The sequence below is a fragment of the Lipotes vexillifer genome, unplaced genomic scaffold (genome assembly GCF_000442215.2).
Source record: "Lipotes vexillifer unplaced genomic scaffold, Lipotes_vexillifer_v1.1 scaffold861, whole genome shotgun sequence".
Classification (NCBI taxonomy): Eukaryota; Metazoa; Chordata; class Mammalia; order Artiodactyla; family Lipotidae; genus Lipotes; species Lipotes vexillifer.
In genome coordinates, this window is record NW_006784231.1 from 349380 (window position 1) to 364742 (window position 15363).

Below are 15363 nucleotides of genomic sequence, written 5' to 3' on the forward strand. Positions count from 1 at the left end.
ATTTATAGCCTATTCAGAGAAACAGCCACACGCAAATAACTACTTATTATTGCAACATATGACTGAAAAGGTTTAAGGGCAAGGATTAAAATTAACCTATTAGATTAATGGAGTAAACTTTCCTTATAAAATTTCAGACTCTTTTATTCTTCCAAGGTTTTCCTTCTTACTTTGATGTCAGACTGTCTTTTCTTTAATAAAAGTGGATTTTATAACAGGGTTTTTTTCTCATCTTAATTAGCAAAATAAGTTATCCACTAATGATTCTGTCTCTCTCCAGGCCCCTCCCTCAATTTTCCTATAATTTAGTAATCCATGAAATCAAAAGGTCTGAGTTCTCCTGATATACATAACTCACAACAGCAAAAACTAACAGACGTCATTAAAGCAGTGGGTTTGAGTTGAGTCCTAAAGAGAATTCTGAGTATAAGATTTTGGGATTGCCTAAAGTGGCAGGAGAATGGTAGTAACAGACACAAGGTTTGGGTTGAATTGTGAGTCACTGGGGAGACCAGATCTGGCCTAAATCAGAACGGTAGCAATGGTAAAGGAAAAGGAAATACATGTAAGAGACATTAACAAGAAAGAGTAGAACCTGATAACAGGATATGGAAGGAAGAAGGATAAAGGTACAAATATGATCAACTCTGTGACAAGGTATTTCCAATAAAGAACGCCCAAATGACACACTTGGCTAAATGCCAGAAAAGTTTGCTATCTTGCTTCACACTATAGACTCCCACAGCTGCCTTACTTCTATACTGTTAATTATCCTTGAAGGAGAAATTGCTACTATGAGAGTTGATCTAAGCTTTGGAGAAAACAGGTTAAAAATAGAAAAGTCACTTATTAAAAAAAAGAAAGAAGAAAAAGAAACCACATTAATTTCAACTGCTACAGCTGCTAATAAATTTTAAAACTTTCTTGCAGAAACTTTGGTTAATGTTGTTCTCTAGAAGTCATGACTAACCAATTGTCTAAATATTAAATTATCAAAGGAATTGTAAAAGATAGCGTTTAAAATTTTTATTGATGAAGGAAAATAAGTGAGGCTTGAGTCTAAAAATAAACAGGAAAATTATAGATAAATCCATTAACACTTTAAGTAGGTATAGTTTTTATCTTACTGCTTCTATACATCACTATTTTATGATTTTTCTGTAATTAACATATATTACCAGTGTGAGAAAATAAATTACTGTTTATTATGTACTAGTTATGTAACATCATATTTCTATAATCAAATTCATTTTGTAAGAGTTCTAGCCATAGTCCTTTTTCCATCAAGTTCTGAAATGATAATATAACGTAACGTAACGTAACATAACATGGGTGGAACACATGTTCTCCATGCTCCTTGGTCTGTTTAAACGCAGGCTCTGATGTTTTCTAGTTACATAATCTTGGCCAAATTACTGAATCTCTGTAAGCTTTGGTCTTCTCAACTATGAAATGAGAATGAAAACAATCTGTACCACAGAGGGTTGTTTAAAATTATGAGAATATAAGTAAAGCACAGGACCTGACCAATAATAAGCCCTCAGTAAATACCTGCCTAATGTCTCAAAGCTGAGGAAAGCAATGTCCAATAACATGCTGGCTCGTGAAGAGTTTTCAGCAGTGAAGTGAAATGTAGGTGGGAAAAGCTATAGACAATGGAACCTTATGCTTAAATGCAAAAAACTAATAGCCTTCAAAGAACCCAGTTTACATCACTGTTAACACTGTAATATTACAAACTGCCTTATAAAAAGTATTAAGTAGCATACCTCATGATTGATGACAGTCCAACCACAAGATGAATCACTGTCACTGGAATTTTCAGACATTTTTCAGGTCTACAAATACAAAAACATATTGATATGTGGGACACATTTTTTAAAATTCTATAGGAAGTACTATATGTGACCCAAGTACAAAAAGTGGCTTACTGCTTTCCAGGTGAAACTGAGACAACCCACCCACAGATTTACCAGACAGGATATGCTTGCATATCTATATGGACAAATACAACCAAACTTTATGACAAGGAGATCCTCCTGAGCCAAAACAGTGTAGACAGTCGTACTGTGGAATGAAGAGGCAAGCTGGATCTGAAAGAAAATGTAGGATTTGGCCAGGCAGAAAGGTAAATGAGAACAATCTGACTCTGAGGAAGTCAACTGCTGAGGGAATGACAAATGGGGAACAGTGAGCCAGAGCAAAAGCCTATGTTTTCAACGAACAGTACGGTGTGAAAATCATGGCTGAAGAAACCAAGTGGGGGGAAAGAGAAGAGTTCCAAGGCCCAGCAAAATGAAATCTACTGTTGTCAACATGAAGCAATTAATATTTTCAAGCAGGGAAGGAATGTGATCAAATGGTTTTTAGGAAAATAACCATGTTGGTAACACTTCAGTTACATTAAAACAGGGGAAGAAAAAGACCAGAAGTTGGTTAGAAACTTGTGGCCATTGGCAATAACCTAGATAGACTCAAGCCCTAAACCAGCACACATTGGTCACTCTACTTGGTTTGTTCTACCCTTTCTATCTGAAACTCCTATTTAAACTTCAAAATTAAGCTTATTGGGCTTCCCTGGTGGCGCAGTGGTTGAGAGTCCGCCTGCCGATGTAGGGAACACAGGTTCGTGCCCCGGTCCAGGAAGATCCCAAATACCGCGGAGGAGCGGGGCCCGTAAGCCATGGCCACTGAGCCTGCGCGTCCGGAGCCTGTGCTCCGCAGCGGGAGAGGCCACAACAGTGAGAGGCCCGCATACCGGAAAAAAAAAAAAATTAAGCTCATTAAAGTAAATGGTATCTTGCTGACTTTGTTCTATACATATGTCTTATAAATACTTCTATTATTGCACATATACTGAAAACCCATTATATCCAAGTTGATGGTTAGTGTTCTAACAGAACTCTACTGCAGACAATTTAATATGGAACCAGTGCACAAATGAAAACAGAGCAAAAAATATAGATGTGGACCGTCCATTAGTGACTCTGGAAACTCTCGTAAATTAATATTTTAAAAAGAGAAGATACAGAGAGGTGGCTGGTCACTGATAGTATAAAATTAACATGTTTTCAGACAAATTATTCAAAATCTAAAATAAGACATAAAGACGATTGTGTGACTTTGAATGTCACTCCAGACAGAACATTTTACAATAAGTTCACATGAGGTCATCTGATTGTCTGATTTCCCATTTACAACTAATTAGGGCCCAGGTAGTTTCTAAATTGAAAGGTAAATTTGTAAAAAAAAAAAAAACTATTACAGTGAAATGCACTTTTTTCTGTCCAGTAGAGAATACTATCCCAAAGGCTAGGCTTAAATACCCTCCCTATAGTATATTAACCAATTTTATATCTTAGCAATTTTATTTCACCATTCCTTATTAAACTGACTACATAAAGCCCAATTTCTCATTGAACCAGTTTTCATGAGTTAAAAACTTTGATGTTACTATTTGTATTTGAATTATTTTATAACAATTTGAAAGTTGTGGGTTAACATATTAGACTGCACAAAGACTGAGCAGTTAACTTTGCAGGAAGAAAGGAAAATGGTCAAAGCAGGCTTTATAAATGAGGTTGTAATGTTTCTGACATGCTGGACAGCATGTTTTTTAACTGAATTAGTTGCCAAAATTTTAAAATTGAGAGCTATCAGAAAAAAATAAAGTTCTGGTTCCTTATTACCAAAAAAGAAAATATGACGACACTGGAAGGATTTCCCAAGAGATAATGGGAAAAGCACTACAAAAATAAAGGCAGAAAAAGTTAAAGAATATGACACTTATAAGAAATATAATTAATTTAGCATGAGTGAAGTATTAAAAGAAGACATCTGAAAATCAGAATCTTTCAAAGGGCACATATTAAAATGGAAACAACTAAAGGGTCCTAGACCTGTGGGATACAAAGAATCAATGCAATATTCCATGAAAAAGATGAGCACCTAAATTTAACCAGTACTGATGACGGGGAGAGGGTAAATAGGATGGGAAGGGGTTAGGAGAGATTTAGGAAGACGGGTTAGGAGAGATTTAGGAAGACAGACACGAAAGATTTTTAAAGGACTGAATAACCAAGAAGAATAACAAAGAATAGAAAAGAGAAAGTGTAGTATATTTTGGTTTAAGTGACTTGGTATTTGGAAAAACCATTCTATATGGAACAACTAGGTAGGGCTTTACGATTAAGAAAATTGGCCTAGGACTTCCCTGGTGGCACAGTGGTTAAGAATCCGCCTGCCAGTGCAGGGGACACGGGTTCGAGCCCTGGTCCAGGAAGATCCCACACGCCACGGAGCAACTAAGCCTGTGCGCCACGACTACTGAGCCTGCACTCTAGAGCCCACGAGCCACAACTACTGAGCCCCGTGAGCCTAGAGCCCGTGCTCTGCAACAAGAGAAGCCACCACAGTGAGAAGCCCACACACTGCAACGAAGAGTAGCCCCCACTCACTGCAACCAGAGAAGGCCTGCGCGCAGCAGCAAGACCCAATGCAGTCAAAAATAAATCAATAACATTTTTTTTTTAAAAAGGAAAATTGGCCTAAAAAAAAGCAACCATTCTTCACCATGTGAAAGCTCCTCTTCCCTTTGCAAACCCCCAGTTCCTAACCTCCCCTAGCAGCCCACATTCTCACTGCTGCTCCATCTCACCCCCAGACTTACATAACCTTCCAAAACTCCTGGGATACAAGACCTGATCAGGGATATTTAATGTGTATGTATCTCCTGCTCTTATCTAGGTAATTTCCATTTAAACAGTTCGTTTAAATAGATAGTCCCCAGCTTTTGTTTTCCAATCAAGAACTCTAATTGCTCTGGGGATAAGCAAAGACAAAATTTCAAAAGAAAGTTACATATATTGCTAAACTGGGACTTTATCATATTTGAATTTCTCAAATCAAGGAGCCCACTTTAATCTGATCCCAGTTTAATTCTTTGTTTACTTGCCCTGGAGGAAGAACAGGCTTCACATTTAGCCCAAATGAGGAAAAAAAGATTCCCCCACTGGCCACACCACCACAGTAAGAGTTTAGTAAGCAAAATTCACAGCCCTACTAAAGAACCCTCTTAATTCAGGTGTTTCCAAAAAGTTGGGTGAGGGCTTCCCTGGTGGCGCAGTGGTTGAGAGTCCACCCGCCGATGCAGGGGACGCGGGTTCGTGTCCGGGTCCGGGAAGATCCCACATGCCACAGAGCGGCTGGGCCCGTGAATCATGGCCGCTGAGCCTGCACGTCCGAAGGCTCCATAACGGGAGAGGCCACAACAGTGAGAGGCCTGCGTATCGCAAAAAAAGTTGGGTGCACTGAAATTAAATCAAAATTTTAAAAAGTAAATTTCTGAGCCCCATCCTAGACACATTGACTCCGAAAGCTGCCTCTGTATTTGAACTTCCCCACCATAGCCAGTTATCTTCTTAAAGTGGTAATATTTTGTCATTCCTTAAAAATGTTAAGATTTTCATACTGTCTTCAGGATAATGCCCACAGGCCTTAAATATCAAGTGTTTTGTCTCTAGCATCTCATCCTCTCTCCCTCCATCCCCTCCCTCTCCCCTCCACCTTTTCAATTCCGCTAAAAAGCTTAGCTTTCCCTCAATTCAGGGGCTTTGCATATTCTGATCTCAGTTCCTCACCTCCTTACTTCTACCCAAACTCCTGGGTCCACTCTTCTATCTCAGCTAATGCATCACTTCGTGAACCATTCCCTGACCCCATCCCCAAAGACTAGTATATTCCCTAATCTACTACTTAAAATACAATACTACGCTGTAATTGCTTGTTTACTTGACTGGTAACACATATTAAGCACTCAATAAAGAAAAAAGGTAAACATTTCTGGGTGATGATGCAGTTAGTGACACACTTCTAAACTGTTCCTCAAGGAACTCAAAATTCTGGAGGAATCCATGAGGTTCCTCTCCCCATTATTTTGACCAAAGGTAAATGCAAAAACCTGTTCCATTTTGAGGGCTTTACTAATAATAACTTAGAAATAAGCAGAGTTTATGGGAAAGTTACAAAGGCATAAAAAATCATACAAAGTTATAAAGCTAAGGGCACTTTATGAAGATGATAAACTTGAAGCCCTTTTCTAGACTCAGGCTTCGTTTTATTCCTCAGGGTAGCTTCTTTACCCCAATCTCAGGTCATATATTTCCCCATTGCTTTTTGGATGATCACTAGTAGGTTTCTCAGGCCTTTCAAATAAAGCATCTACAAAACTAAGATCATCTTCCTGCTGCTCTTCCTGTTTCTATCATCTCAGAGAACAGCATTAGCCAAAAATAATCTGGCTGCAAGCAAAAGCCACCAAACATCAGGTCAAAAATCCTAGATTTAGGATAACTACATTTGGAATAACTAAAACTTGCCTTGACCCCAAAATCCAATCAGGTCTAAATCCTTATCCACTTCCTATCCCAACTTCATCATTTCCCACTTCTACTACAGTGACGGCTCTCTAAGAGATCTCTGCCTGCAGTTTCAAATTCCCCTCCAGTCACTCCTTCCCAATGCTGTCCCTACTCTGTTTACTCTAACACATAAATCTGATCACTTAATCAATCACTTAAAATTGGTCTCCACCTAAATAGATATTTCTCCAAAGAAGATATACAGATTGCCAACAAACACATGAAAGAATGCTCAACATCATTAATCATTAGAGAAATGCAAATCAAAACTACAATGAGATATCATCTCCCACCAGTCAGAATGGCCATCATCAAAAAATCTAGAAACAATAAATGCTGGAGAGGGTGTGGAGAAAAGGGAACACTCTTGCCCTGCTGGTGGGAATGTGAATTGGTTCAGCCACTATGGAGAACAGTATGGAGGTTCCTTAAAAAACTACAAATAGAACTACCATATGACCCAGCAATCCCACTACTAGGTATATACCCTGAGGAAACCAGAATTCAGAAAGAGTCATGTACCAAAATGTTCATTGCAGCTCTATTTACAATAGCCCGGAGATGGAAACAACCTAAGTGCCCATCATCGCATGAATGGATAAAGAAGATGTGGCACATATATACAATGCAATATTCCTCAGCCATAAAAAGAAACGAAATTGAGCTATTTGTAATGAGGTGGATAGACCTAGAGTCTGTCATACAGAGTGAAGTCAGTCAGAAAGAGAAGGACAAATACCGTATGCTAACACGTATATATGGAATTTAAGAAAAAAAAATGTTATGAAGAACCTAGGGGTAAAACAAGAATAAAGACACAGACCTACTGGAGAACAGACTTGAGGATATGGGGAGGGGGAAGGGTGAGGTGTGACAGGGCGAGAGAGAGACATGGACATATATATACTAACAAACGTAAGGTAGATAGCCAGTGGGAAGCAGCCGCATGGCACAGGGAAACCGGCTCGGTTCTTTGTGGCTGTCTGGAGGGGGGGGATAGGGAGGGTGGGAGGGAGGGAGACAAAGAGGGAAGAGATATGGGAACATATGTATATGTATAACTGATTCACTCTGTTATAAAGCAGAAATTAACACACCATTGTAAAGCAATTATACCCCAATAAAGATGTTAAAAAAAAAAAATTGGTCTCCAGTGCCTTCAAGATAAACTCCAAAATCCTATAATAGCCTCTAAAACAGAGACAAATCATTTAAATTGATTCTCACTTCATAAGAAATCCTATGGAACATTTCTTCACAACATGTAAGATTTTATTCATAGAACTCTATGGAAGAGAATTTGACATTAAGCATTATAAACATACGGTTTCCACATAGAATATAGCACATACTAGTCATATTAGGATATAAATTTATTACATGGATGTTCGTATCTCATTTATGAAGTTACTTAAGGTAGAAGGATTATACTACACTAGTATAATCAAACTCTCCAGCAGATGGGCCTACAGTTAGTACCTTTTTTTTTTTTGGATGACGATGAGAAACAATGCCATATTTTATTTTATTTTGCGGTGCGGGCCTCTCACTGTTGTGGCCTCTCCCGTTGTGAAGCACAGGCTCCGGACGCACAGACTCAGCGGCCATGGCTCACGAGCCCAGCCACTCGGCGGCATGTGGGATCTTCCCGGACCTGGGCATGAACCCGCGTCCCCTGCATCAGCAGGCGGACTCTCAACCACTGCACCACCAGGGAAGCCCAGTTAGTACCATTTTTAATTCACTCCTTTATCCATCTGTTCATTCAATATTTATTGAGTTCTTAGCATATGCAAGATACTGAAAATATACCAATGTACAAAACAAATAAGAGTCGTGCCTTCCTGGAGCTTAAATTCTATCAGTAATTGACTAGGTTGAACTTCATCTGAGCCCTGTGCTCCAGGAAAGCAAGGAAGGTTGAGAAATTTCCCCATCCTGTTTTGTGTTCTGACTGATACCTAACTGCAAAGGACCAACCTGCCCTCAAAAAATCCCAGGTAAAACTCACTTCCACCCATTCTGAGTCCCTTGTTTACTTGCCTCCATAAAACTCCTTGGTTCATTGATATATTCCTATTGCAATAGTCTGAATTAAATTCATCTCAATTTTCTGGGACTTCCCTGGCGGTCCAGTGGTTAAGACTCCATGCTTCCATGTAGGGGGCATGGGTTCAATCCCTGGTTGGGGAACTAAGATCCCACATGCCACATGGTGTGGCCAAAGGAAAAAAAAAAATCATCTCAATTTTCCTAAGCACTTCATCTTTCACACTGGAGTCATCCAATAAACAACATTACCTGGTAGAATACACAGTGTATTTGATGGTATATTTCCTACTACAGAGAAAGCATGGGAAAAGAGAATAGAAAATGCTGGGTTGGAGAGGCTTAGTTTCAAAAAGGATGATCAGCGAAAGCTTCCTTAAGAAGGTATATTTGAGCAAAGACTTGAATGAGTGAGTGAATCATCGTGCAGTTAACTGGGTAAAGAGTGTTTCAGACCAAAGGAACAGTAAGTAGATACGAAGTTGGAACCAAGCCCATATCTATGAGAAACAGCAAGGAGGCCTGTGTGGTTGGAGAGAAGTGGGCTACCAGGAAAGCGGAAAGAGATGAGGACAGAGAGATAATGGAGTGGGAGACAAATGATGTAGGGCCTTACAGATCCTAAGACTTTTTACTGAGTGCAACTAAAAGTCACAGAAGAATTTTGAGGAAAGAAATAGAAAGATCACACTGGCTGCCCTATTGAGACAGCACTGTGAGGGGGCAAAGGCAGAAGCAGGAAGACCATTTGCAAAGCTACCACTGTAATCCAGGTGAGATGATAGTGCTTTGGACCAGGGTGGTAGCCAAGACAGTAAGAAATGGGCAAATTATACATATATTTTGAAGGTATAACCAACTGGGCTTCCTGATGTACTAAATATGAGGTATGAGGGATGACCCCTGTCCTAAGTAAATACAAGAATGGAATGGCCATTAAGACTGGAAGACTTCAAAAGCAGCAGGTTATGAAAGGAAAATTGGTAAACTCATCGGGGACATGTTAAATTTGAGACAGCTATTATCACATCCGAGTTGAAACGTCAAGTAGGCAGCTGGAGACTGAATTTAGGGGAGACATACAGACCAAAGATGTAATTTTGAAACACTTTAGGTGACAGCTGTCAAAACTAATAACAGAGCAACAATATTAATTTTACCTCATAAAATACAAATGGAGTGAATATTAGCTGTTATGATGGTGCCCCTCATCATTCCTGAGTAGCTACATTTTACTATGGAAAAGGTACGGTTTCCACTACTGTATCCTCTAGAATTAGACACGATGGAGAAAAATGGGGACATTATTCTCCCACACGTCTACAATTCCGATGTAAGCCAACCAATGGGCTGTGACCAAAGGTCCCAAAAGTGCTGCTGTACTGTAAATGTGATCAAAGATGAGTCAGTCAGTCTAGACAGCTTTCAAGAACCCACTTCTATCATGCTTTTCAGAGGTTCTGGAACTTTCTTCTCCCCCAGAGGATATGAAAATGCCTGCTTTAAACCAGACTGTTGGATAAAGGAAAGAGGACCCAAGATCCCAACTGATAAAAACTTTTTAAATTTTAAATGTCCCTTATATTTTATTTTTTATCCAATAACAACCCTACAGAAATAAACAAGCAGAAGATGTAGTTAAGTTAGTTGGTGGCAAGTACTGTGGAGAAAAATAAAGCAAAAAGGGGGAAAACTGAATGCAGGGAGTAGGGGGTGGGGATCAGAATTTTAAATAAGGTTGTTAGGGAAGACCTCCCACCAACATAAGAAGGTACCGATTTCTCCACAAACTCACCAAAAAAGTAACAACCATCTTTAATTTCTGATCATGTCATGAGCAAAAAAAAAGTAAATCTCCTATTTCAATCTGCATTTCCCAGATGACTCAGTGGGGTTGTACATCTTTTCCTATGTTTATTGGCTATCCTTATTTCATTTCCCATGCATTATCTAATGTTCATATGTTCACTTTCCTATTGGGCTGTCTCTGTTGATTTTCAGAAGTTCTTCATAAACTGGGTCATGAAGGAATTCACTGCTAAACCTACTGCAAATATTTTTTTCTAGCATGCTTCAATTTAAAAAAATATCTTCTATCATAGATATCTTTAAATTTTACGCAGTCAAATGTTGAGGATGGAGAATAAGGTGTTTTTTTATAGCCTGTATTTCACACCTTGCTTTAGAAAGTCTTCCCTACTCTCAAGATTGTAAATTTTTCTCCTATATTTTCTACTAATACTTTTTCAGTTTTGGTTTTTACATTTAGCTATTTTATGTGTGAACTTGGGTATTCTCCCTTTTAGTGTGAGGTAGAAATTATGTCAATTATTAAATATTCCATATTTTTTCTATGATTTAAAATGCCACTCTCTGTCATATAAAGTCCCATACATTTATGAATCTGTCACATAAAGTCCCATACATTTATGAATCAGTTTCTGTAGTCTCCATTCTGTTCCAATGATCTATATTCCAGCATCAAAACAAGGCTGTTTTAATTACAATGGTACTCACCACTTTTTACAGTGCTATTTTGCAACTCTTCGCTTGGTCCCTCCCTAAACACACACAACCACCCTGAACACTTACATACAGGCAACAATGAAACTGACTGCAGGTTACATGCAATACTTATTCCAAATGCTAGAAATTTTTTTTTAAAACTTTCTGTGCAAAAGTCTCCCCATGACCTTGAGAATAAGTATTCTGTACAATAAAGTCAAACTTCTTAAGGGGACATCCAAATGCTTCCACTACCTGTATCTAGCCTAGCTTGCAATCGATTAGTTCTCTCCTCCAGGGCTATTTCATCTGATCAAAGTAATCTACTTGCTAAAAGTAGAGGAGCACAGCCCTACCTCCATGTCTTCACTTAAGTCACACTTCCTGGAATGCTTTCCTCCTTTCCTTTCTTCTGATTTCCATCTTTAAGGCTCAGTCTCCTCCATGAAGTTTTCCTTCATGTTTCTGACACACTGATCTCTCCTTCTCCTGAATGTACCGCATTTATTTCTTATATCTCAGCGTAACTTCTGTACTTCTTAGCATAGCTTGCCTAATAGCAGCCTCTATTACTTTTATCCATGAGTTACTTTACTAGTTAGTGTTAAGTTCAAAGCTTTTGACAAGGAGTTTCAATTTAATTTTCAATGTCTTTATAACAGCACAAAAATTTTAACTGCTCTCTACTAGTCAGAAGTCATACAATACATACATAATAACCTCTCATCTTTAATCGCTTAATATTCTATTTTATCTATAGAAAAGGACATACAAGCATTTTTACTCAGATCAGGAATTAAAGGATCAAAAATAGTAATGAGCTACAGGTCTAATTTCAGGTCTAGCCCCACCCCTTAAGCTTGCCTCTTTTAAATGGACGACAATTATGAATTTTTTTTTATTCCTGCCTATTTTCAAAAGGGAGCTAGGGCCACTAAAATCACTAAGAACCACAATGAACCACAATGAAGGGGTTGAAACAGAAAAGCTTAAGAAATTCTAAGATTTTCTGTCTAAGTAAGGATCTAAAACTGTTACTGTCACTATGCTTTATGATAATTTGGCACAAATTTACATTTTAAAAAGTACTGTGACAAACACTTCTGGAGTAAATGGTGAGAATTGTATCTCTTTGGGGAATTAAAGGGTCTTCAATCCTGTTCATTGTGGTGGGGGAAGAACCTTTCACTGTGTTGCTTTCTTTTTTCCATATAGTCTCATCTTAAGTGAAGGCTCAGCTTATACTTTATTTTTCATCTTCAATGTCAACCTTATTTCAGTCCCCAAACTCTGGCAATAAATAAGCCTAGCCCAGGAGTGCCTAGTACCCACTAGGCCTTTGTGCCTAGTAAATAAAAGACTACCCTAAGGAAGTTGATTCCAAGGCTTATTGGCTAGAATGGTCAGGTAAACTCTTTATTTGAAAAAGAGTAAGTTTTTGTATGGCTTTTTAACTGTTATAGCAGATAAATCCTGCAACGTATTTTCATGAAGCCCAGGCCAAACTAAATAGCTTCCAAACAGCATCGAGACAAATGATCTGACAGGCAATTCTGAATATGGAACTAAAGTGCTGGCTGCCATTCTGGATGCTCAAAACAGCAGAGCCTTTCTATGGTTGGTGTGAAAGGTAGAGAATGAAAGAGATGCAAAAGATAAGAGCCATTTTCACATAAAACACTTCTGAATTTAAAAAGACAGTAAATTTCATTGTTCTTCCCCTCCTACCTCCCAAAGGGGGGAAAAATCAGTTTTTTGACAAATTGCATCACTCAGGAATCATACTCTCCATTAAACGTCATAAATGTGGTGTTGCAAAAGACTTTCAGATTGATGTCATCTCTCATGCCTGCCTTGTGAAAGTTCGGCATTATTAAGATAAGGCTTCATAAAACCTTAAGACCACCTGGTAAAAATACAGCCCAGAGATTTAAACATATAAAATAAAACCACACACACAAAGACTCAAACAAAACAGAAAAGTTTTACAGTCCTCGGGTAAAGATGACCTTTTTTCTAAGCTTTACACAAAACCTAGAAATTGTAAAGGAAAAGCTTTTTATTATATAAAAATCATAAACTTGTTTGCCAAAAGTCATAAAAGTAAGAATGATATACTGAGAATACCTGTGACATATATAACAGAGTTTTCAAAACATTTAAAGTACACCAATAAATGAGTAAGAAAAAGGTTAAAAAACTGAATAGAAAATTTATCAAGGAATATGAGTAAGCAATTTATAGAAGATATTAAAATGGCTTATAAGGAAAAAAATGCTCAACCTTACTACGAAAGATACACAAAGAGAAGCAAGATTATTTTAATGCCTAAACGATCAACAAAGATTAAACAGGTTAATAGGTTAGATACAGAAAAATAGGCACTGTAAACAGTAAAAATGCATAGTTATTATCATTTGAGTAATTTTGTAATAAAATTTTACAGGCAGATACCCTGTGACCTATCATCTCTTTCATTTCCTATCCACCTCATTTCTAGGAATTTATCTGGTAGAAATACTCACATGAATATGAAAATACATATACATGTGTGTAAGAACGGTTGAATTTTTATAGTACAAAATTAGAAAGTGAAATGTCTATCAAGAGTGAGTTTATTAAAATTAAAATGTATATCTATTATTAATGCAGCCATTAAAAATTTAAAATAGATCAACATGTCCTGACATGGAAAGATATCAATAATATATTCTGTGAAAAAAGCAAGTCAGAAAATGATATGTACAATAAACCTTACTGATATTAATTTATATGCATTAGTGTAATTAAAATTTTAAAGAGTATCTTTCAAATCTAAAAAAACTAAAATTACACATATTATGTCTGCTAAATTTCAGTGAGCTATTTATTACCTTCATAATTAGCAGGCAAAAAACATACATTTTTTTTAAATGAAAAGACAAACCCAATATTAAGTAAATGAATGACTGACAAAAATCCAATCATCTTCTGGATGACCAGTCTCTTCAGAACAAATTAAAGGACTAAAGGGAATCATATTAAAACGTTTATATCTGAGGTATCAGAAGTCTACTGAAGAAAACTGATGCTAGAGAAGAGAGAGCATAACCCAGGGATTTGAAGAGTCCACAGTGTAGTAATTACGGCATCAAGATGTGGGTCCAATGGCTGTCCTGCCTCTTGGTTATATGCATCTTCTAAGTGGATTCAAAGATAACCTCTCCATAGCAAACAGGCTTTCCTACTCTTAATGGAGTGGAATTTCATTTAAACACTGATATCCCTAAAGATAGGTATCCGGAAAAAAATCTCCAACAGTAGTAATTTCACTTTATCCATGACCAGAAAGAGGCAGCAATACTGTTACATACAGTAAATTAACTTTTTGGTTTAGAAAACAAATTCTGCAAGAAGTGAGTCAATACATAATTTCTTCACAAGATTTCTTTTATGATGTAACATCCTTCAAATTGGGAAACAAAAGCAACTACTGCCATATTTGAAGATAAGAGTATCCCTTTTTGCCTCCATCTAAAAGAAGCTACACCTTTGATTAAAAGTTTGAAACAAAGTAGTAAACCATATGAATTCAAAATGCTGGGGGGAAATTAAGATATCTGTTAGTATGGAAATAGCCTTTTCACCAGGTGTTCCCATTCTGAAAAGAATCCTGACTTTCCAGGATTGTTACATCTTAATTTTGGAAAAGCCTGTAAGAGCCAGTAGTAAATCTAGAAGCTTGACTAGGCGCCATAGGACCCTCACTTGGGCACTGCCAGCCCCTGTTGGCTCCTCTTCCCCTTTCAGAGATAAGTAAAACTACTGGGATCTAGCTTGATGTTGTTTTTTTTACTCTCAAAAAAATTTTTTTAATGATTTTACTTGTTAAAATATATGTATTCATCATATATCTATATTTTTTGTTTATCTCAAACATACTTTCCACAAAAGGATAATCTGTCCTCTTTTTTTTTTTTTTTTACAACTCTCTTCTACTTTTCATTTGGGAAAAAAGCCAGAGAGATGGAAAACAAAGGGATTTTATATATTTTTATTCTGTTTTCCATTTTTTTAAGTACATAATAGACAAGTACACATCCATTGTTACTTTCTAGTAGTAATATTAGATAAAATGTTAGTAAAGATGTTATTTGAGTTATAAACTAATCAAATATAGAAGCAGTCATTACCAACCCATGATATATGTTTCTTTGCCTCTTACTTTCGCTTATATTTGCTCTCATAAAGTCCTCAGAATTGATTTGTAAGTTTCTAAAAGACTTTTTTACTTGAATGTTCTATATGTCAACCCAACTTGAAGTTAATCTCAAGGGGCAGATGCTGTATGTAATACAGATAGGGTTGACTTCCCCAGAAGGAGTGTCTAAGCTCTAAACTGTCTCTTTCC

At 37.3% G+C, this 15363-nt stretch overlaps 1 protein-coding gene across 2 annotated transcripts in view; it reads right to left on the reverse strand.

Annotated features, from left to right (window-relative positions):
• Window positions 1-15363, reverse strand: part of CCPG1 (cell cycle progression 1) — a 39947-nt gene that overhangs the window by 20370 nt on the left and 4214 nt on the right. The window contains exon 2 of one of the 2 annotated variants that reach the window (XM_007456613.1): window positions 1770-1838. In XM_007456613.1, the coding sequence (XP_007456675.1) occupies window positions 1770-1829 (60 nt within the window). In that variant the 5' untranslated portion in view covers window positions 1830-1838. Of the gene's footprint in view, window positions 1-1769; window positions 1839-15363 lie in introns of those variants that run through there. The other variant, XM_007456614.1, reaches the window with a different exon arrangement.